Below are 23,934 nucleotides of genomic sequence, written 5' to 3' on the forward strand. Positions count from 1 at the left end.
GTTCTGCTATAGTCTATACTTCAACACTACACAGTGAAACCGGGAGTGCATAATATTTTAAAAATTTGATTTATAGTGGTATGGAAAAGTCCCTTTTACTAATAGTCGAGGCATTGAAGCACAAAAAAGGCCTTACTGTCGATTTTTGGCGCAGTAAGACGGATTTTAATGCAGTTTGGTGCGTTGGATTCGTGAGAATTTCAGGAAATTTTGTGAACTAATGTAATGCATAAGAAATCTGAAATTGCATTTGTGCATAAGAAAAATGCATTTCATAAGTGCCTTTTGAAATAGGCAATTATTATAAATTTGCAACTCGGTAAATTTTCTTACTCGGGGGGTTTTTGGGGTCGCTGAAAACGAATATGAGGTCGGCGAGAGTGTGCAAACTACCTGGTGCCTGCAGCGGGTGTAATAAACGTCTTCCTCTGGAGTATTATGGTAATTTATCAAATAATTGGCTTAAACTCATTACTAGGGGGGTTTTTGGGGTCGCTGAAAATGAATATGAGGTCGGCGAGAGTGTGCAAACTACCTAGTGCCTGCAACAGGTGTAATAAACGTCTTCCTCTGGACTATTATGGTAATTTGTTAAATAATTGGCCCAAACTTGTTACTCGTGGGTCTTTGGGGTCACTGAAAATAAATATCGCAACGACTAAATTCTAATTTCATGGGATATTATAAAAAACATGGATTGTTCAGGATGCATTTGTTCAGGATCTCCATTTTTTTTAATTTGGCGTTTAAAATTATGTTGGCAGTATTGATACATTCTTGACTAATTTCATGTAGGATTTATTGCCTTTCTCACACGTTTGTATACACTAATATAACGGTTACACTGTAAGCAAAACAGAACACGTTTTTTTTCTTATTTTGTTTTCCTGTTGTTTAAATAATTTATTATAAAGAAGTGTAAAAAATATTTTTTTTTATTTAAATTAACGTGTCTCAGCAACGCAGGCTATTGACACGGTTACAAAAGTAAGATGTTTAAATTACAAGAATTAAGAAAATTAAGAATTTAAATTAAGAAATTACAATATCAGCAAAATGATAAAAAACAACATTTATACATTATCACATTATTATAGTTACTATTATCACTAAGAGTGGTGGTTTGGTCTTCATCCAGTTTATGTTGTCTTCGGGTGTTCGTGTATAGCTGGCACTCAACTAGTATATGTTTGACGGTGAACGAGTGTTGCAGGTATGACACCAAGGAGGATTTCCCTGGCTCATCAGGTAACCATGTGTAAGACGGCAATGTCCAATTCTTAGTCTTCTCATGACAAGTTTGTCCCTTCTACAAAGTGCTGGTATTTTTAAGGCAGGTATTCTGAGTTGAATATTATGGAGTTTTGAGTTTATTCTATTCCAGAGGTTTTGCCAGACTCTCAAGCACATTTGGTTTACTGTATCTTGTACCCCTTAATGAAATTATTGACCACGGCTGCCAACTTTTTATGGCTATGTACAATGCCCCGATAAGTTTCAGGAAACCGAATATTCCTGAGCAGTTTAAACTGAGTAATATCCAATTAGCTGAAACTTACCGATACAGAATGTACTTAATGGCTATTGCCAAAAATAAAAAGATTGTTATTGGAAAAATTCTTTCATCTGTTGATGCATTTATCCAGCATTTAAAAAGGGTATATTTTTACAAACACAGATTTGGCTGCATGGAGAGGACAGTAACATGAACCCAACCGATTGGGGATGGGAATTACAAAATAATGTATTAATTCCAGTTAGAATGACTCAGCCACCTGGTCCTCCAAACATTTTAAATTTAATATTCTCTAGTTGTAAGTCAGACTGTGGCAACTCATGCGGGTGCAGGAAGCATGGGTTAGTTTGTAATTTAGCCTGCAAACATTGTGCAGGCTCTGATTGCACAAATATTGCATTGGACTCGAGAGAGGAAGGCAATAATGAAGAAGAAGATGATAATGATGAAGAAAATGAATTTTAAAGATAAATTACGATCAATTTTACGATAATAATAAAAATTTATGTTTATTTATAATAAAAATACCACCCTTTTCGATCACTATAGTTACATCGAAGAAAATAGATTACCCCAAAACCCCCGAGTAACAAGTTTAAACTAATTATATGATAAATTACCATAATACTCCAGAGGATGACGTTTATTACACCCGCTGCAGGCACCAGGTACTTTGCACACTCTCGCCAACCTCATATTCATTTTCAGTGACCCCAAAAACCCCCCGAGTTACAAGTTTGGGACAGTTATTTAACAAATTATCATAATAGTCCAGAGGAAGACGTTATTACACCTGCTGCAGGCACCAGGTAGTTTGCACACTCTCGCCGACCTCGTATTCGTTTTCAGCGACCCCAAAACCCCCCGAGTAAGAAAATTTACCGAGTTGCAAATTTATAATAATTGCCTACATATTTCAAAATGCACTTTTGAAATGCATTTTTCTTTTGCACAAATGCAATTTGAGATTTCTTATTCATTACATTAGTTCACAAAATTTCCTGACATTCTCACGAATCCAACGCACCAATCCGCATTAAAATCCGTCTTACCGCAAAAAAAATCGACACTTCAATCCTTCAATGCCTCGACTATAAAAATGTGCTACATCCTAATAAAGATGTGCTTGCTACATCTTAATAAAACTTGACTTCGACTTTACAATTCCGGATTTGATTTCTGGTTTCATATTTCATTGATTATGAATGTTTACAATCAATGGGACATGAGAAACGAACATGTAGGGAACAAAAAAGGGAATACTTACAACTGGTAAAGAAGGTACAATATTGACAGTGACTTTGAGTTATTCAATATGGAATTTTGAAGAAGAAGAAGAAGACTTTGTTGTGTACATTTAAAACATCATGTAATTCTTGCAGTCTTTCGATTTTTCGTTAAACAAGTTTTTTTCTTTTTTTTTTTTAATTTTTGTATTTGACTGTATCACTTTATTTATATTTTTGATTTTTCTCTTTTCGTTTTAGTCATTTCTGAAGAAGATTATAACAACTATGTACTATATTTTATTATTCAATAGGTATAATTTCATTTTTTTACAGATCGAAATCTTTGGTGAACTGGTCATGTGCCCTTAAGTCTGCAATCTCTGATATTGAAGTCGAACAACTTTCTTTAACTGGAGCTACCAATATTTCAGTTCCCGGTTATGAAGAACCTATTGAATTTGGCATTCTTACTAAATTTGCCTATTTAATCGATGGAACAGGTAAGTCAAGAAGAGTTTTTAAGACAGCTAGGTTAGTAGTAACACGAATTTTCTTATCTCTAATTTCTTCTAAATAGATAGATAGATAAATAGATAGATAGATAGACATTTATTGTTTTTAAAAACTACAGTTTTATAACAATGAGTTTAGTAAGTACAGAATATAACTAACAACTAGTCTAGAACATAAGTAACTATTAACAAATTTAAACAAAAGTTAAGCGCTATCACTAACGGAAATGGAGAACTTGGTTTTTTAATAAACACCAATGAAGGAGAAACTGAAGTACAGAATATAACTAACAACTAGTCTAGAACATAAGTAACTATTAACAAATTTAAACAAAAGTTAATCGCTATCACTAACTAAAATGGAGAACTTGTTTTTTTTTAATAAACATCAATGAAGGAGAAACTGAAGCTTATTCATTTAAAACAAAAGATCTAAGTTTTATTATATTCCAAATATATATTGAAATTGCTTTCACAGATATTATAGTTACATTATTAAGACAACCAATAAGGTCGGTGCAATTATTAAGGGGGGCCATATATTAACTGGTTTCATCGAACTGTAAATGGGACATTCAAACAGTAAATGTTCAAGAGTTTCCAACTTGTTTGTGTTACAAATAGTACAGATTTCAGATGGTCGTATATGATATGTTATACCATTATAGGTAAATTTTAACACATGGCGATTAGATGTTCGAAGTTGCGCCATGGCACGAATGTATTTTATGGGAATTTGAAATTCCAGATATTTCTGTACTGAGGTATCCACGGATAAATGTTTGTAAACAGTTGAGAATGTTGACATGGAAACTGCATGAATGTATTCTTGATGAAGCATATCCATATACTTTTTTAACATGCTTTTCTTGTTTTTTAATAGCCAATTAGAGATGTTTTCATCCCAAGACAATTCATAATCTAATATTTGAAAATATGCTTAATATATATGAAAATTTGCTTAAGCTGTGAGACCCAGTTGTATCTGTTCGTATTTATTGAATTATTTGCTGAAGAAATTTGAAGCTGACGCAGAAAACAAATAAGAGGAAGTCTTAAATTATGCATTTGCGATAGCTTGATGACCCAGTTTAAAGTTAGCTTGAAAATAGTAAAAGAAATTTTTACTCTTCCTGTCTCCAACCTAACAGCATAATCAGGTGTATTGATACTGAGATGTAAAAGTTTTTTAAAGAAAGTTATTTGTATTCTTTCTAACTGGTCAGCATATCTCATTTCCCAAACGGGCACACAGTTCATAACAAGGCTTTGAACTAGCGAATCGAAAAGTTGCACACGAGATGTCCAAGAATTCATTTTGGTTTTAGCCATTAAACCTATCACGTTATCAATTGCGTGTTTTGCTCTTTCCACTGTTGTAAACTTTCCACGGATAAATGTTTGTAAACAGTTGAGAATGTTGACATGGAAACTGCATGAATGTATTCTTGATGAAGCATATCCATATACTTTTTTAACATGCTTTTCTTGTTTTTTAATAGCCAATTAGAGATGTTTTCATCCCAAGACAATTCATAATCTAATATTTGAAAATATGCTTAATATATATGAAAATTTGCTTAAGCTGTGAGACCCAGTTGTATCTGTTCGTATTTATTGAATTATTTGCTGAAGAAATTTGAAGCTGACGCAGAAAACAAATAAGAGGAAGTCTTAAATTATGCATTTGCGATAGCTTGATGACCCAGTTTAAAGTTAGCTTGAAAATAGTAAAAGAAATTTTTACTCTTCCTGTCTCCAACCTAACAGCATAATCAGGTGTATTGATACTGAGATGTAAAAGTTTTTTAAAGAAAGTTATTTGTATTCTTTCTAACTGGTCAGCATATCTCATTTCCCAAACGGGCACACAGTTCATAACAAGGCTTTGAACTAGCGAATCGAAAAGTTGCACACGAGATGTCCAAGAATTCATTTTGGTTTTAGCCATTAAACCTATCACGTTATCAATTGCGTGTTTTGCTCTTTCCACTGTTGTATCGGCCATTGCTTTAAAAAGTGATGTTGTGGTTAGGGTGACTCCAAGATATACAATTTGTTAACAACTTCTATTTTTTCGTTCTTATATAGGAACTCAATAGTCCTGTCGCCAGGGGGGGTACAACGGCCTCCTTAATTCAGATGGACTTACCCAAGTTTTTTTTATATATTTTGACCCGTAGAATACGAATTTTTTGGGTAACAGTTGATCCGGATGTCGATAAGATTGTTATAGACAAAGAACTTGAGGAATTACATAACAGCGATGTCTCGCAAAACAAAACATATTTTTGTATTTTTTTGGGTCATTTTAAGCAAAAAATATTCCTACAAGTTTTTTCGTAGAATGCATAGTTTTCGAGATAACCGCGGTTGAACTTTCAAAAAATCGAAAAATTGGAATATTTGAACCCGAATAACTTTTGATTAAAAAATAAAGTAGCAATTCTGCTTACCGCATTTGAAAGTTTAGTCAAATTATACCGGTTTTGATTATTTGCATCGCTAAAAATTAATTTTTTTATTGTTAAACTAATCTATAAACACATAGTGTTTCGCGTGCCTAATACATGCGTTTTAACGCATGCTACGTAGAAATTGCCTCGCTTGCACTTGTAGCTACTCTACCTACTCGTTCGATTTTAAATGGGAGATCATTGAAAACATCACTCACATACTAGGTGTTTATAGCTTTGTTTAACAATAGAATAATAAATTTTTAGCAATGCAAATAATCAAAACCGATATAATTTGACTTAAACTTTCAAATGCGGTAAGCAGAATTGCTACTTTATTTTTTAATCAAAAGTTATTCGGGTTCAAAAATTACAATTTTTCGATTTTTTGAAAGTTCAACCGCGGTTATCTCGAAAACTTTACATTCTACGAAAAAACTTGTAGGAATATTTTTTGCTTAAAATGACCCAAAAATTACAAAAAGATGTTTTGTTTTGCGCGAAATCGCTGTTATGTAATTCCTCAAGTTCTTTGTCTATAACAATCTTATCGACATCCGGATCAACTGTTACCCAAAAAATTCGTATTCTGCGGGTCAAAATATATAAAAAAAACTTAGGTAAGTCCATCTGAATTAAGGAGGCCGTTGTACCCCCCCTGGCGACAGGACTATAACGCCTTTATTGCCAATTTGACCGCTTCGGGCAAATGGAAGAATTTTGGTTTTGCCAACAGTTACAGTTAGCTGGTTTTTGTCACTGTATTTTTCTAGATAACTTAAATTTTTACCGAGTTCAACTTCCGAGTCACAAAGAATGACCAAATCATCAGCATACAATAGCATTATTATTTGATTTTGGCTATCAATGGAGATACCTTTTGATCCTTGATATTCTGATCCTTTAATCTGATATTCTACTGTTAAAGTCACCGCCGCGCGCCGATTAGAAGCGAAACATCGAAATGGTTTTCTAGAATTTCCGACAGAGATACTTGAAAAAGTTCTAGAATATACACAATATCTAAGGACGGTTTAAAATATACTGTGCAAATAATAATAGACTCTTCCGAAGGAGAAACCAGTCTGCAAAATAGCCACCGAATATTTCTTCTAAATAATGACGTCAATGGGTAGAGTTTGAAAGATAAAGTATGGCCTATAATGTATTAAAAAACGTATGTAGTTTTGAATTTTGTAAATACAAAGGCCTAACGTACTGTTTAGTTCCTCTCCTTGAACTACACAAAAGTGTACATCATTGATCCATCCACCTCAGAGATCCACTTGTAAAATAAATTTTTAAAATATTGAAACTACTCATTGTTACTTCCGACTTTATTTTGCAATTCCCTACAAAAAACATTTAAATTGTAAACAGTGTCTTAACTTGCTCACACCTGTTCACTTTTTCGGGTTATGATGGCGTCTCGTGTCGTAGCCCGCCTACATTTTTTCACCTTAATTTTACTGCGATACTCTTGCTGCTCAAACCTAATAGTTTTCGGACCACTTGGTTCTATTAGGCGATTAGTATCGATGCTTCCATATTGGATCAAGAGCTAGCAACGTCCGAAAAAAAAGTATTTTAAGACAACTGGTTCTTTAATATATTATTCCCTATGCTTCCTCGAACACCGTACCGGCCATCTGGCTATTGATACAGGTTGCGTTCATTTCTGCTCAGCACACTTGTACAGGTAAATATATCGAATTTAAAATTATTATAAGACGAAAAATTATTTTGTCATTACTTTTTAAACATTATTAGAAATATGAACTATAATTGCCAGACATTTCTGTAGTTTAAAAAGTAATGACAAAAAAATGCTTATAAAAAATAAAATAAAATGTTTAAAAAATAATTTAAATTCAATATACAGGATGATTGATGAGTGTGATAAAGCTCAGTAGATCCGCTATAGTAACAGATAGCAATAATAATAACAAAAATTGTAGCCAACTTTCAGCTTCACATTACGAAATTAGTTAGAATGTTACAGTGTGGTCGATAACATAGTGGCAGACCAAACATGTTTTTTTTTAAATGGAACACCCTATATTTTATTTTATATTCGAAATCCTCTTAACTTCCCCATCACAAAATATAAAGGTTTGTTATGGTTATATAGGGCTTTTACAAAGTTATAACCAATTTTTTATGAAAATCGTAACAAGTTCAGCTCCCTGTATAAATAAAAATAAGCACAACAGCAATGATTTATTGGTGCCATATTTTTTTGTTGATTGTGAAAATTTTTAAGAATTGTTGATATTGCTAATTTTCCTTATATCGAATGCAGGGTGAGTCAAAACGCAAGTACATTCTTTTCTCAGAAATTTTAAATAGAACGCCCTGTATTTTATATCATTATCGGGAAGTATCATTACCGTACTTTAATTTTTGTATAATATTCCCTATGCCTAAATTTGTTAGTTTTCAAGATATTTTAATTTTTCAGAGCAAGTTATTAATTAGGGTGTTCTATTTCAAATTACTGAGAAAATAATGTACTTGCATGTTGACTCACCCTGTATTCGATATAAAGAAAATTAGCGATATTAACTATTTTTATAAATTTTGACAATCAACAAAAAATATGGCACCAATAAACCATTGCTGATGTGCTTATTTTTATGTATACAGGGAGCTGAACTTATTACGATTTTCATAGACCATTAGTTATAACTTTGTAAATACCCTGTATAACATAACAAACCTTTATATTTTTGTGATGGGGAGGTTATGAAGATTTCGAATATAAAATTAGATATGGGGTGTTCCATTTAAAAAAACAAAAGGTTGGTCTGCCACTATGTTATCGAATACCCTGTAACATTCTAACTAATTTTGTAATGTGAAGCTCAAAGTTTGCTACAATTTTTGTTATTAACTTTTATTGCTAAAGTCCTTTTCGTGAGCATTTTTCAGTGCGTCACAGTTTTTCGATTTCTTTCTAACGCATTAAATTGTATTTGACAGAAAAAAGGCACGTCTGTCATTACAGACACTTATAACATTTATTCTAGTTATTCTAGTTGTCGATAGATGGCGCTATAATCGAAGAAAAAATTATTTACGAATTATATAATATATCTACGAATATAATCTGTACAATTTATAAGACTATACAGATCAAAGAAAATACCATTTTATAAATGCAATAAACACAATTGATTTGTTTTTATGCCAAATTGCAAATAAAATGTGACAACTGTCAGATTTAACTAAAATGTCATGTTAGAATAAATGTCATAAATGTGTATTATCACGGACTTACCTTTTTTTTATCATTTGTGACGCACTGAAAAATGCTCATGAAAAGGACTCTATCTGTTACTATAGCGGATCTACTAAGCTTTATTACACTAATCAATCACCCTGATTTTGTATTTACCTGTACAGGTGTGCTGCGCAGTAATGAACGCAACCTGTATCAGCAGCCAGATGGCCGGTACGGTGTTCGAGGAAGCATAGGGAACAATATATGAAAGAATCAGCTGTGTTAAAATACTTTCTCGAAAAGCGTTGCTAGCTCTTAGACCATATGGGTGAGCTGCGCCACAATCTGCAACAGATAAAGTTGAGTTCATATTAGGAGCAAATGAGGAAAACATCGACTGATTTGGATTTTACTGATTTATTATAGAATATTTAGTGAGACGTTTACAAGTAATTATGCCATATAGTTAAACTTCTTTGAGGGCATACGCGCAAAATGTTGCCTGTCAAAATGTTCAATGTATTTTAAATGTATTCATTTTTTTCGAATCCTGAGAAAACTAATTTTCTAAAATATTCGAAATTTTTGAAAAATTTTCTAATAACTATTTTTGAAAAATTTAAAAGCAGAATGAAAGATTACATTATTACCGATGGCCGAAAGTCCCTTAGAATAACCAAAAAATTTCTTTTGAATGAGATATTTGAAATTAAAAGCCACATTAAATTTTTTCGTATTTTTCACCCCTGTAACTTATTAAAATAAACGGGAATAACGTAATCATCTTTCATTCTGCGTTTAAATTTTTCAAAAATACTTAGTTTTCTTGGGATTCGAAAAAAAAATGAATACATTTAAAACACATTGAAAATTTTGACAGGCGACATTTTGCGCCTATACCATTAAGGCGGATATATTTGGGTAACGTGCAGCCATGTGGCCTAATGGTAGAACCCTCTTGATTTTAGACAGTCTTTATTATTGTAAAACTAAATGATTTAGAATGTTTAGAAAAAGTACCTAATTTTTGTAAAAAAATTTAAATTACTTTTGAATCGCTTCTTTAAACTTTGATAATTTAGCGTAAAGTAAAATTTTGATAAAAGCATTATCAAAAATGAAAGTTTGCAAATTCTGAAAGTTTGCTTAGGTGTGCAATGGAAAGAAATGTAATAGGGACATTTTGGAATAGTCACGATTATTGTGGACAAACTACTACTTCTTCTTCTTCTTTTTCGTCTTCTTCTTCTTCTAGTACCGTCTCCACTAATGAAGGTTGACTATAACTATTGCAAATTCGTCTCTATCTTCTGCTTTTCTTAAAAGCATATGTGTGTTTAACCCAGTCCAATCGCGAATGTTTTTGAGTCAGGATATTTGTCCTCTACCAGGACCCCATTTCCTTCGATTTTACCCTTCATAATTAGCTGCAACAACTCGTACTTTTCATTTCTAAGTATGTGCGCCAAATATGCTGTCTTTCACCCTTTAATTGTGGTCATAAGTTCTCTGTCCCTTCCCATTCTGTGCAACACCATTTCGTTCGTAATATAATTGGTCTACGGTATTTTCAAAATTCTCCTAAAAAGCCACATTTAAAAAGCTTCCAGCTTTCTCTTTTTTTTTATTTTTATTTTATTTGGGATACAGACAGGACAAACCCATAAAAGTATCCACTACAGAATTTCAGATACATTTACAATTTTACAAACTGATATATAACTACAAACTAAAAGTAAAAATATTCATTGAAGTAAGAACATAAATACAGAAAATGATATAATATGTATGAACAAAAGAGAAGAAAAAAAATGAGAAAATAAGCGATAACAAGACTGAATACACCAAAAGACTAAGTTTCAAGAAAGTGATTCTTCAATAGTTTTTTAATCATATCCGCTTTATGAAAGAAGATATCAATATCCACAATGCTAGACAATTTATTATAAGTATTTGTCATTCTATGAGCAGGTGAATTTAAAAAGTAATTTGTGCATGCTTGGTCCGTAACAAAAGTATAACTATTTCTAGTAGTGTGGCTTGGAGTACGAATTTTCAGGAAATTTATAAGGTCAATACAATCTACATTATTATTTAGGACCTTGTGAACAAATAAGACATCCACAATTTGTCTACTATGCTCAAGAGAAATTATTTTTAAATTAGAGCGAATGCGTTGTCTATCACTATCAGGATAAAATTTCTTTTTACAATAGGAAATAAACTTATTTTGAATGGATTCTACTTTAGAGATGTATACCGAATAACGCGGATTCCAAATAATAGAACCAAACATTAAAATACTATTGACATATGCCATATATAACGTTCTAATGGTAAAAGGGCTTTGTAACTCAAAACAAGTTCTATATATGAAGCCCAACTGCTTACTGGCTTTTCTAGTAATATTAGAGATATGTTGATCAAAGAGTAGCTTACGGTCCAAAAGTATACCAAGATCCTTAACGCTTTCTACTGCATGCAATACACAGTTAGAAATTTCATATGTGTTATAGTTTAAGTCAGGGCTGCTGCGAGAAAAATGTATATAATTACATTTTGAAACATTTAAAAACAGGTTATTTCTTACACAATAATCAGATAAATTGTTTCTATCATTAGGACATGAAATACAGTGATATATCTTTAAATCGTCGGCATACATAATAAATTTAGCAAATTTAAAACAGGCAGAAATTTCATTAACATATAAATTAAAAAGTAAAGGGCCTAAATGGGACCCCTGAGGCACTCCTGACGTAGTGATCACAGCATTGGATTTAAAAGCTCCTAAAGTTACTTGTTGTGATCTATTTCTGACGTATGAGTCAAACCATCTTAATAAATTACCATGTATACCGATTTCAGATAGTTTCAAAACAAGAATCGAATGATCGATTTTATCGAAAGCTTTACTGAAATCAGTATAAACTGAATCAACGCTTTTTCTCTCATTTAGACTTTGAAGTATGTATTCAATGTATAAGAATAAGTTTGTATCGACTGAACGTTTTTTCATAAAGCCATGTTGTTCAATATTAAGTAGGTTTTTTACGTCATAATAAAGAAAATCAGAAATTATACTTTCAAATACCTTACTAAAAATATTTAACTTAGAAATAGGTCTGTAATTTTCAACTTTGCTTTTATTTCCGGATTTATGAATTGGAATAATAAAAGCATTCTTCCATTTATCAGGAAATTGACCGGCATTAAGTGATTTATTAAACAACAGAAATAAAGGTTCTGTTAGAGATTGTTTACAGTTTTTAATAAAATCAGTAGGTAGCTCATCTGGTCCAGGCCCTTTATGAGGTAAATTTTCAAGTTTATTTTCAATAATTTCGCGAGTAATAGTATATTTACAGATATTTAAAGGCGTGTTAGTGTAAATATTACCAAAATTGCTAACATTACTAGGTACAAAAACAGAAGCAAAGTAATCAGAAAATACGTTACAAATTTTCTGTACGTCAGTAGTAGAGCCCTGAGCAGTAAGCAAACTGTTTGGAAAACTATTGGAATTTCTCTTATTTTTTACAAATTGCCAGAAGTATTTAGGATTTTCAGTAATATTGGTTTCAACGTTAGTTAAATATTTTTTATAATCTTCATTTATTAAGAATTTAGATCTGCCCCGTAAAATTTTGAAGGTTAAATAATCTAAATTATTGTTGTATTTTTTCCATCGACTATGAAATTTAAGCTTTTCTTTAATAACTTTTATTGTAGAAGTAGAGAACCAAAGAGGGTATCTTTTATAGTAATTAGGATATGTAGGTACATGCAAATCAATGATTTTATCAACAATATTATAAAACAAATTAAGAGAAAGCAACTACAGAGTGGTGTGTACAAACTAACTTGTGGTGACTGTCCGAAAACGTACATCGGTCAAACTGGCAGAACTTTTGACAAACGGATAGCAGAACACAAAAGGGCATTCAACAATAGAAAAACAGACACTTCTACATACGCACTTCACCTTCTAGATCATAATCACTCTTTCAATGAAGAGTTTAAAATTCTACATATTCAAAATAAAGGCCTTAAGCTATCTTTTTTAGAATCTATGGAAATTAATAAACTGAAAAATACAGATATAATTCTGAATGACCAACTCGAGACAAACAGCTCCCCACTCCTCAACCTTTTCAGTTGAAGATTAAAAAGGCAAACACATTGTAAACTATATTACTTGAGAAAGGCACTCCGCCGAAACAGCTGTAGTCACTTAGATATAATAAATTTTGTGGAAGTATAGAAAACAAACGTTTTCAGTTTTTTATTGTTAGATAAAACAAATTTACAGCTTCATTTATATCATTTAACTTAAATTTAGTTTTCCAATCAACTGCATATAAAAGACGGTTATTTTCATTAAAATTCGAGAGTTTAAAATTTCTTCGAGATTGGTTTAAAACCCTAGTGCAAATATTAGAAGGAATATCTACATCAAACTCTAAAGTATTGTGATATTTATCCTCGGGAACTAGTGGATTCGTAGACAAACATACATTTTTTATCAAAAAACTATTGTTAAATATAAGGTCTAAAGTATTACCTGATTTATTGACATTTGGGTTGTACTGAACCATACCAACCAAAGACATGGTGTCAACTAATAAGCTTGATCTAGGATCATTATAATTACTTGGTTTGCAGTGGTCATTCCCATATAGTAACCATTTAATTTCAGGGAGATTAAAGTCTCCACAAATGACAAAAATATCATTAATATTATTTAGGTAGATATCAACAAGTTTATTACAAAAAAATTTAATGCAGCCATGTCTCTGGGAGGTATGTAAACACAACCTATGTGTACTTTTTGTTTATTCCGAGGAGTGATGGTGACCCAAACATCTTCTGCTTCAGAACACCAAGACTCCTCGGAATAGCTATTAAGTTCCTCGGACACAGCTATAAGAACACCTCCTCCCGTAAGTTTGCTAGAAGAACTTGTCTCCCTATCCCGTCTATACACTTTATAACAAGAAAAAATTTCTTCACTTAAAATTGATGTATTCAGCCACGTTTCCGTTAAACAAATTATGTTTTGTTCACAATTAAGAATATTGCGAAATACAATGCTAACTTTTGAATTTAATCCTCTAACATTTTGATACAAAAAAGACAGATTAGAAACACCAGCCATATCCATAAAAAAAATACAAAAAACAATGTCAAAAAAATAAATATGTAGTTTAATCCAACTTCTCGATATCCCCATCGCATGAAATTTTTATAATTCGGGATCTATCATCCTTTCCCACAAATATGACGCAATTTCTTGTCCAAATATATTTGTATTGTTTTGATTTCGCAGCTAGTTTCGTATCTCGTAGAAGTTTTTTATTTTTAGGGGTCAAGTGTTCATTAACATATAATTGGTCAGATATATTTGCTATTTTCAATCCCCTAAAACTACCATTTTGACGACGTTTTGCTTTTGCGGCACCAGAAATGCATCCTTTTTAATTTTTTTAGAAAATTTTACAATAATAGGCTTAGGTAGATCTGTACGAAAAGTTGAGGAACGGTAAAAAGAGTCAACATCACCTTCGGTTATAGGGAGATCGATAGCCGAACCAATTTCGGAAACTATTTTTAAAACATTCTCGTTATCTTTAAAAGGAACTCCGCATATCTCAACATCATTGGCTCTTAACTGTTGCTCAAGTGTATCCACTCGAGAATTTAAAAACTTGACCTCATCCCTTAAATTTAAATTTTCTTTTGTCAACTTTTCAATTTCCTTAATCTTGTTGGTAAGAGTAGAAATAGTGTTTTCAAAAGTTGTAATTGAATCGCTGCAAAAATTAACAGACTGCAACAAATCTCCGTATTTAATGTTCATTGATGCCATATCCTTCTGAATACTATGCAAAACTTTCAACGTTTGTGACGAGGAGGTTTCTTCTAAAGGAAAGTCATCAGAAGCTTCATCAGCAACAATGACCGAACGCCTCTTATCAACTGTCCCTCTGCAATTAGTACACGTCCAAGATAAACCTGGTGTCTGAAAGCGTGAGACATCCGATTTAGTTAAACCAACACACTTAGCGTGATAGAATTTCTGACAACCACCACAACATTTCAGACCAGGTGATTTGCCGGTGACTCCTTGAGTACAAAGTACACAGATTGGCATCGTTTAACCAGAAACGATTAATAGTCTGTTAAGTAAAAACTAGACGAAACTTTTTACAGTAATTAGTGTATTTGATTTCTGACTTGAAATAGAATTATAACCATCAAATTTATGAATTAATTACTCACATTCAAAATCCATATGCAAACAGAAAAACTACACCAACTAATACTTTAAAACAATACTCTGCTGTAGTGAAAATTTAGACAATATCGTTTACGGTAAGACTGAGAATATCGCCGCAAATTGAGAGCGAATATAAACACGTCCGCACCGAACGACTGTCTTCGAAAAAATTGAGTCAACAAATTAAGTCAACATTAACAGTCCAGGCTTTGACACCATAAAGAAGAATAGAGTGGATATAACATTTTACCATCCGATATCAGATTTGCAGATTGAGTCTTTGGTTACTCAGAAATTTCCTGATCTTCAAAAATGCTGCTCTTTATTGTTCTATTCTTGATAGAGCTTCTGATTTCTAATGTCTAATGGACAAACTACATATTGTCTAATTAATATTTTTTTTTTGTTTCAGAAGAGGAAATTGTGGTGGCCACTACTCGACCAGAAACAATGTTGGGAGATGTTGCAATTGCGGTGCATCCAGATGACTCCCGGTATTCAAGGCTTATAGGAAAATTTGCAAAGCATCCTTTTAGAAATAGTACAATACCTATTATACCCGACAGTTTTGTAGATAGAGAATTTGGAACAGGTAAGTTTTTAAATTTTTATATTTAGTTTTAGTATAAAAAAATGGGTCGGACTATATTTTTTTGGAAACAACTAACAAATCAACCCCAAAGGGTTGAAACCACCTCAAGTCTAGTCCATAATATAAAATTCGGGATCTATACTTACTTTTATCATAAACACATGTGTCGCACTATATATATTTTTGGAAATATTGAACAAATCAACCCTATAGTGGTTAAATCACCCCTATAGGTTAGTAGTCACTATAGTGGCTACTACTCGACCAGAAACAATGTTGGGAGATGTTGCAATTGCGGTATATCCAGATGATTCTCGGTATTCAAGACTGATAGGAAAATTTGCAAAGCATTCTTTTAGAAATAATACAATACCTATAATACCCGATAGTTTTGTAGATAGAGAATTTGGAACAGGTAAGTTTTTACATTTTTATATTTAGTTTTAGTATAAGAACATGTGTCGCTCTATGTTTTTGGAAAAAACTAAACAAATCAACTCCAAAGGGTTAAAACCACCTCAAACCAAGTCAATAATATAAAATTCGGGATCTATACTTAGTTTTATTATAAAAACATGTGTCGTACTACCTATATTTTTTGGAAAAATTAAACAAATCAAACCCTATAGGGGCGAAAACACCGCAAAACCAGTCATGAGCAGATAGTTTGGAATTTATATTTAGTTTTTGTATAAAGACACGTATCGCACTATATTTTTTGTAAAAAACTGAACAAATCAACTCCAAACGGTTGAAACCACCTCAAACCAAGTCAATAATATATTATTCAGATTTTAGACTTAGTTTTATCATAAAACATGTGTCGCATTATATTTTTTTGGAAAAATTGAGCAAATCGGCCCCTATAGGGTTGAAATCACCCGAAGCCACTCATGAACAGAAAATTTGGAATCTATATTTAGTTTTAGTATAAAAACATGTGTTGCACCATAGTTTTTGGAAAACACTGAACAAGTCAACCCCATTGAGGTGTAATCACCCTGAACTCAGAGAATAATATAAAATTTGGGATCTATACTTAGTTTTACCATAAAACAGGTGTCGTAAACCTGTCGTTTTTTTTTTGGAAAAAAAACTGAACAAATTAACTCTAAAGGGTATAAATCACCACGAAGCCAGCCACTAATAGAAAATTCGAATCAGTATTTAGTTTTATCATAAAAAGATGTGCCGCTCTGTATTTTTTGGAAAAATTTAACAAACCAACCCCTACAGGGTTGAAATCACACAGAAGCCAGTCATGACTAGAAAATTCGGAATCTGTATTTAGTTATAGTATAAAAACATGTGTTGCAGCATATTTAAAAAAAACTTAACAAATTATTCCCTAAAGGTATGAAACCTCCCCAAACTCAGTTAAGTCAATAATATAAAATTCGATATCTATACTTAGTTTTACGGTAAAACATGTATCGTGCTATATTTCTTGAAAAAAAAAACTGAAAAAATCAACTCTATAAGGTTGAAACCACCCCAAAGCCACCCACTAATAGAAAACTCGGGATCAATATTTAGCTTTACTATAAAAACGTGTGTAGAACTATATTTTTTTGGAAAAACTGGACAAATCAACTACCAAAGGGTTGAGCTCACCCTGAAACCAGAAACAATATAAAACTCTGGATCTGTATTTAGTTTACTGAAAGTTAAAATAAGTGTACAGTTGAGTCCGCGAGTCTTTACCCGTGCGTCATCACTTAAAGCATGCGAAATAAATCGGAAATCTATTTCACGGAACAACAACTGACAGAAAGTGGCTACTGTTCCGATTACGGGTTTTATTATAAAATTTGACGTTATCAAATATATAGAATGTCAAATGTAAGTTTTGCTTCAAAATTTTTGCGCAGAATTAGAGCTACATTTGAAGTAGCTTAATAAATTCTTTTATTATTATTGATTAATAAATAAATAAACAATTTATAAAAAAATCCAATAACATATTTTATTTTTGTTATTTTATTCACTTTGAGGGAAATATAAACAGTCATTTCTTTACTGTGTGAATGACGTTAGCTTTGTACGTTTTAAATATTAATTGCCTAAATATAATTATTTACCTTAAAATTTTAAAGCCCAATATAAAATTAGTTGTGAAAACAACTGTTTGTGTAATATAAAGAAACTTCAAAACGCAAAAATTCGACAAAATCCGCAAAAAGTTCAACTGACTGACAGCCACAAAATTAAACAAATCAGAAACGTCAAACAAATTGTGCTTAAAATATGAAAACATACCGAATCGTCTTTTTTTGTACCTATCTCTTTTCAATGCACTGAGTCTAGATGGTTCATAAAAATAACATGTGTTGTTACTTAATAACAAACGGCAGCTGGTTTGTCATGAGTTTCATGCATGGAAGAGAATGATGCTAGATAAAAAGTATGTGTTTTATCTCGCCAGGTATTAATGACGCACGAGTAAAGACTCGCGGACTCAACTGTAGATGTATGTATATTATGTACATATATTACTGTATACCAACTGTATACCGTAAGGTTACTGCACGCGTCTCAATTTTTCGAATGATGCTAAATAGTAGTCCAAGAGCTGGGAGCGGATTTTACTCGTGATAAGTAATATGAACAAACTATGCGGAGATATGTTGAATTAGTTGTGAACATGACTTTTCCCTATAAGAGGTCAAAGTCGCGGTTTTTATTATTTTTCTTTGTGACGCTAATAATTGAGATAGTACAAAATTTGGGAATAAGTAGGTCATGACGTAACTAAGCAAAATCTCCAGGGGCGGAAAGCTTTGTGGGTGACAAAGGGGTGGCGAGCAGGGGTGAATATAAAAATTGTAAGTGGTTTTTTGTGACGTTCGTGATTGAGATAGTGCACCAAAATTTGGGAATAAGTAGATCATGATGTAACTAAGTAAAATCTCCAGGGGCGGAAACCAGAGTGGGGGACGAGGGTAGTTATAAGGAGTCGCAGTCGCGGTTTTTATTATTTTTTGTGTGACGCTCATGATCGAGATAGTGCACCAAAATTTGGGAATAAGTAGGTCATGACGTAACTAAGCAAAATATCCAGGGGCGAAACGCTGTATAGGGGACAAAGGGGCGGTGGGCAGGAGTGAATATAAAAATTATAAGGACGAACGTCACAAAAAACCCTTATTATTGTTATATTCACCCCTGCCACCACCCCTTTTTTCCCCACGCAGCGTTCCGCCCCTGGAGATTTTGCTTAGTTACGTCATGATCTACTTATTCCCAAATTTTGGTGCAGTATCGCAATCATGAGTGTCACAAAAACCTTTATAATTGTTATATTCACTCCTGCCCACCACCCCTTTGTATCTCACGCAGCGTTCCGCCCCTGGAAATTTTGTTGCACTATCTCGATCACGAACGTCACAAAAAACCCCTTACATTTTTTTTATTTCCCCTGCTCGTCACTCCTTTGTCCCCCACGCAGCTTTCCGCCCCTGGAGATTTTGCTTAGTTACGTCTTGACCTACGTATTCCCAAATTTTGGTGCATCTCGATCATGAGGGTCACAAAAAAAATAATAAAAACGGCGACTTTGACTACTTATAACTACCATCGTCCCCCATTCTGGTTTCCGCCCGTAGGGGAAAGTCTTATACACAACTGATTCAACATATCCCCATATAGTTTGTCCATATTACTTATCACGAGAAAAATTGGCTATACGAGAAAAATTGGAAAAATTCTATCTCTCCTACTATAGGATTTTGGACCCATGCAAAATCGCCATACCGAGCGAAAAGAAGTACCTATTTACTTCAAAATAATATCTTCTTTCCGGACTCCTTATGCCCTACAAAAAACGGTCAGAGAAAAATGATACCGACAAATAAAAAAGAATGAAACCACCAACAAAACAAAAATCCGACACCCTAGGCCCTATGGAGTAAAAGAAGTTAAGACAAGAACAAGAAGAAAAACAAGAAGCAGAGAGAATCTCCTGTTTCTCTATCACTTTAGTTTTAAAAAACACTAGTATACGATATACTTTGAGTTATAAAGTAATAAGTTATAAAGTAATTGTTATAAAGTAATATAAAGTGTCAGTTGAGAATGACAATTTGCCGAAACGTTTCAACAACATCAAAGTATTTTACTAATTCCAGGCAGATTCACAAAAGAAAGTCAGATAGAAGTGATTCTACAAGTGATAAAATTCTACAAGTGTTATTGAAAATTATAATCTTGAGCATAATTTTTTCATCACAATCTTTATCATAATCAATTATATTTGTTGGATTTCGAGGTTCAAACCGGTAGACTGTACGTTATTGTTAATTTGCATTTATTCATACATGTAATAATTTTATATAATTTTTTGTTGAATTACGCTTACTACAAACACTATGGTATTTATGATGCCATGGTAAAACCCCATTTTTACCGAATCCATTTAATTCTATAGGTAAGCGCTCTGACCTTCGATCAAATATAATTGCGGTTTGGAATCTGTGAACGGATTTTATCTCTATTTATAATAACTAAATTAAAATTGTTATATTTGCGATTTATTGAAGTGATTAAGTGAAAATTAAGGATTTTATCTGAAGAACAAAATGGATATGAGAAGGTAAGTACAGATTTTCTTATTGATATCTTATTTGTCGCTGTCATGTTGAAATGCCGACTTTATTAATAGACCAGGGCGGATCTGTGAACAAAAAAACGATTACATTTGAATGTGAGGTATGGCAATCTGATTTTTGCAGAAAAATTTGTGTGATAACTTCAATAATAATAATAATTGAGTAATCCTCCCTCTCAGAAAGGTCGGGAATATTAATAAAAAAATTATAATACTTAAAAATGATTAAAAACATCGTTTTTACTTTCCTTGCTTATAACTTTAAAACTAATAATTTTAAAGCAAAGTCGTAATGAAATAAAATAGTCATAATTGAATTTTCAGTAGTAATTGCACAAGAGCTCTAAAATTATTGAATTTTTCCCGAGTGGCACTTTGGCAGTTTTAATTTCACGAGCCGAAGGCGAGTGAAATTATGTCAAAGTGTCACGAGGGCAAAAATTCTATATTAATTTTAGAGTTCGAGTGCAATTTGTTGCGATTATTTCATGAATAAAACTGTTCAAAACCAAAATTTTATTGTAATTTATATATGTAAGTACCAATTAGTGAAATTAAACACACAGTTGTTATAAATATGTATTTGACGGTTGAAAGTCATCACTTTTATAATTTTTAAAACATTTGTCATTAATGTCACTGAATGTATTTTTTCGTAGCAACGAAGGGCATCTGACGTAATATGCTTAACGACGGGAGATTATCAAAAATTATCACCTTAATTTGCATGTCTGTAGCTTTCTATTGGTCAGAATCTCCTATGAATGAAATAATCTATAAGACACAACTGGTTAAAAATGTTTTAATTTATTACCCTTGCTGCATAATAGCAATAAATACAAAAAAGGCGGAAATAATCAAATTCTTAATCAATGTTTCTCAACCACTTAGATTGCACTTAGGAACATTATAATTCACCTAAAAAATCTTTATAGAATAATCAAGCACTCCACAAAATTTCATTAAAAGCGATTTATATATTTCGCATAATAATTTTGCAATCTAACTTTTTTTTTTAAATTTAAATTTTTTACAATCTTGCATAACAGAAACTAAACCATATATTATGTACATGTTTACAAATTTTTTATATAGGTACCTATCAAAGGGCACCCAATCTATCCAAAGTACTTTTAGAATTAAAATCGGATTACTTGCAGGGCCTCAGAAATTTTTTAAAAATATAATCATTTTTTTTTTGGCTCATAAAGAAATAGAATATCTTGGTAACTATTAGTTTAAGGGCACATGCGCAAAATTTCGCGCCAATGTGTTCTAAATACATTCATTTTTTTTTTCGAATCCTGAGAAAACTAATAAGTATTTTTGAAAAATTTAAACGCAGAATGAAAAATTGCACTATTACCGAGGGCCGAAAGCCCCTGAAAACCTCTACAATGTTTATTTTAATAAGTTACAGGGGTGAAAGAAAAGAGAAAATTTAGTGTGATTTTTAATTTCAAATATCTCATTCAAAAGAAGCTTTTTGGTTATTCTAAGGGACTTTCGGCCCTCGGTAATAATGCAATCTTTCATTCTGCGTTTAAATTTTTCAAGTAATATTGTTAATCTCGAAGAAAAAAAATACTAATACCTCTATTAACTTTGATAAAATTGACTTAGAAGTATATGATGAGAATTTGGTGAGTAATTTTCAACTCCATGATGAAGATTTTGTAAAATTTAAAAAAAGCTACTTTCTATATAAAATAAATAATTTTTAATTCAATTATTCTATAAATCAAGTCTAATTAAATAAAATTGTATTATTGTGGTCATTTTTATTAATTTATTATAAAAAAAATAATTAAAAAAGTGTACAACATAGGAAAAAAATATTTATGTAGTTTTATTTTGTTATAAATAAATAATTTTTTTATAACATAACTAAAGCAGATTTGGGATTTGATATTGGGTTATTTAGATGTCTCTATTTGAGTTACATCAGATTAAAAAACGAGAAAAATTGTTCCATCGGAAGCCGAAAAAATACATTTTTTACGTACCTATACCGATTTTGAACTTTGAAATTAAAATTTTTTCATTATCATCCTATTGTTTATAAATTCGTCGCAAACGCTGGTCAATTGTATCTCAGGAACCAGTACTTATAATTCAACTGTTTTATTTTAAGGGATGCGTCTTGCCGAATCTTTGCCAACGCAGTTTTTTAAATTTAATTTAAGCTAGTAGTTACCGAGATATTATATTTGTTTATAAGCGAAAAAAAATGGTTGAAAATTTTAAAAAATTCCTAGGACTATCCAAAATAATCCGATTTCAGTTATATAAAGTGCGTTACTTATACATATAAAGTGGAGTGCTCTTTTATGCGTAAAAAAATCGGCAAACTTCTATATGGTTTAGTTTTTGTCGTGCAAGATTTTAAAGAAATTCAATTAAAAAAAAAATAGATTACAAAATTATTATGCGAAATCTATTACATAGATTAATGAAATTTGGTGAACTATTTTACTATATTATAAAGATTTTCTAGGCGAATTATCAAGCTTTTTAAGGTTATTAAGGTTCTAAATGCCTAAATGGTTGAAAAACATTAAATAAAAAAATGCTTGTTCCCCCTTTTTTGCATTTATGGTTATTTTGCAGGAAGGGTAATAAATTAAGATATTTTTAACCAGGTGTATCTTATAGAAAATTCAATATTGCTATTTTATTGTATTACGACTTTGCTCCAAAAATTAATTTTAAAGTTATAAGTAAGGAAATTAGAAAAAAATGTTTTATAATTATTTTTAAATATTTTAATTTTTTATTAATATTCCCGACCTAGTTGAGGGGGAGGATAAGTAAATTATTATTATTGAAGTTATCATACAACTTTTTCTGCAAAAATCAGAATGCCACCTCTCACATTTACCTCAAAACAGATCAGCCAGCCATGTAATACTTTAAAATAAATTTTTAATTTTGATTTTAAACATTTAACCCCTTATTTCAACCATGACAAAATATATCAGACCAGGTTAGGGCAACTTTGTCGTAAAATAGAATGACGGGTTGCTAATACAAATCTTTCTTATAACGTTCTAATGACCCTATATAATTTAAACTTTTAATCCCGTATTTCAACCATGACAAAAATATAAGACCTGGTTCAGAGAACTTTTAGTATTAAAATTGAATGATGGATTGCCAACAAAAGTCTTCCATATTACTTTCTAAACACCCCTTATAATAAACCTTGAAACCTGTATCAAAAATATCGGAAACATATTGGCACAAGAAATAAAATAATGCCTGTTCTATATCATTCTGTTTATATGCTTTCTTGACATAATTATGAGACAACCTATAATCGGTTCCGCGAGGAAGTGTGAGACCGTGTTCCTATGCTTATGCACTGTTTTTCGTCTTTCCCAGTTATTCAACTGTTATTTATAAACCCATTACTTTCACATTATTTTCTAAACACCCTATATAATTTAAACATGTAGATTTAACCCCGTATTTCAACCACGACAAGACATATAAGACCTCGTATGGGAACTTTTAGTCG

The 23,934-nt window shown here is 31.8% G+C and overlaps 2 protein-coding genes across 2 annotated transcripts in view; both read left to right on the forward strand.

The window, feature by feature from the left end:
• The window catches only part of LOC126885731 (valine--tRNA ligase-like), a 184,640-nt gene that overhangs the window by 12,671 nt on the left and 148,035 nt on the right, over positions 1–23,934 (forward strand). Inside the window, exons 5-6 of the mRNA XM_050652500.1 lie at positions 3,079–3,245; positions 15,629–15,808. Coding sequence (XP_050508457.1) covers positions 3,079–3,245; positions 15,629–15,808 — 347 coding nt within the window. The remainder of the gene's footprint in view (positions 1–3,078; positions 3,246–15,628; positions 15,809–23,934) is intronic.
• Positions 20,095–23,934, forward strand: part of LOC126885736 (uncharacterized) — a 97,821-nt gene continuing 93,981 nt past the window's right edge. Inside the window, exon 1 of the mRNA XM_050652512.1 lies at positions 20,095–20,399. Within this exon, the coding sequence (XP_050508469.1) occupies positions 20,386–20,399 (14 nt within the window). The 5' untranslated portion in view covers positions 20,095–20,385. The remainder of the gene's footprint in view (positions 20,400–23,934) is intronic.

This window comes from Diabrotica virgifera, chromosome 5, assembly GCF_917563875.1.
Source record: "Diabrotica virgifera virgifera chromosome 5, PGI_DIABVI_V3a".
In the NCBI taxonomy this organism is placed as follows: Eukaryota; Metazoa; Arthropoda; class Insecta; order Coleoptera; family Chrysomelidae; genus Diabrotica; species Diabrotica virgifera.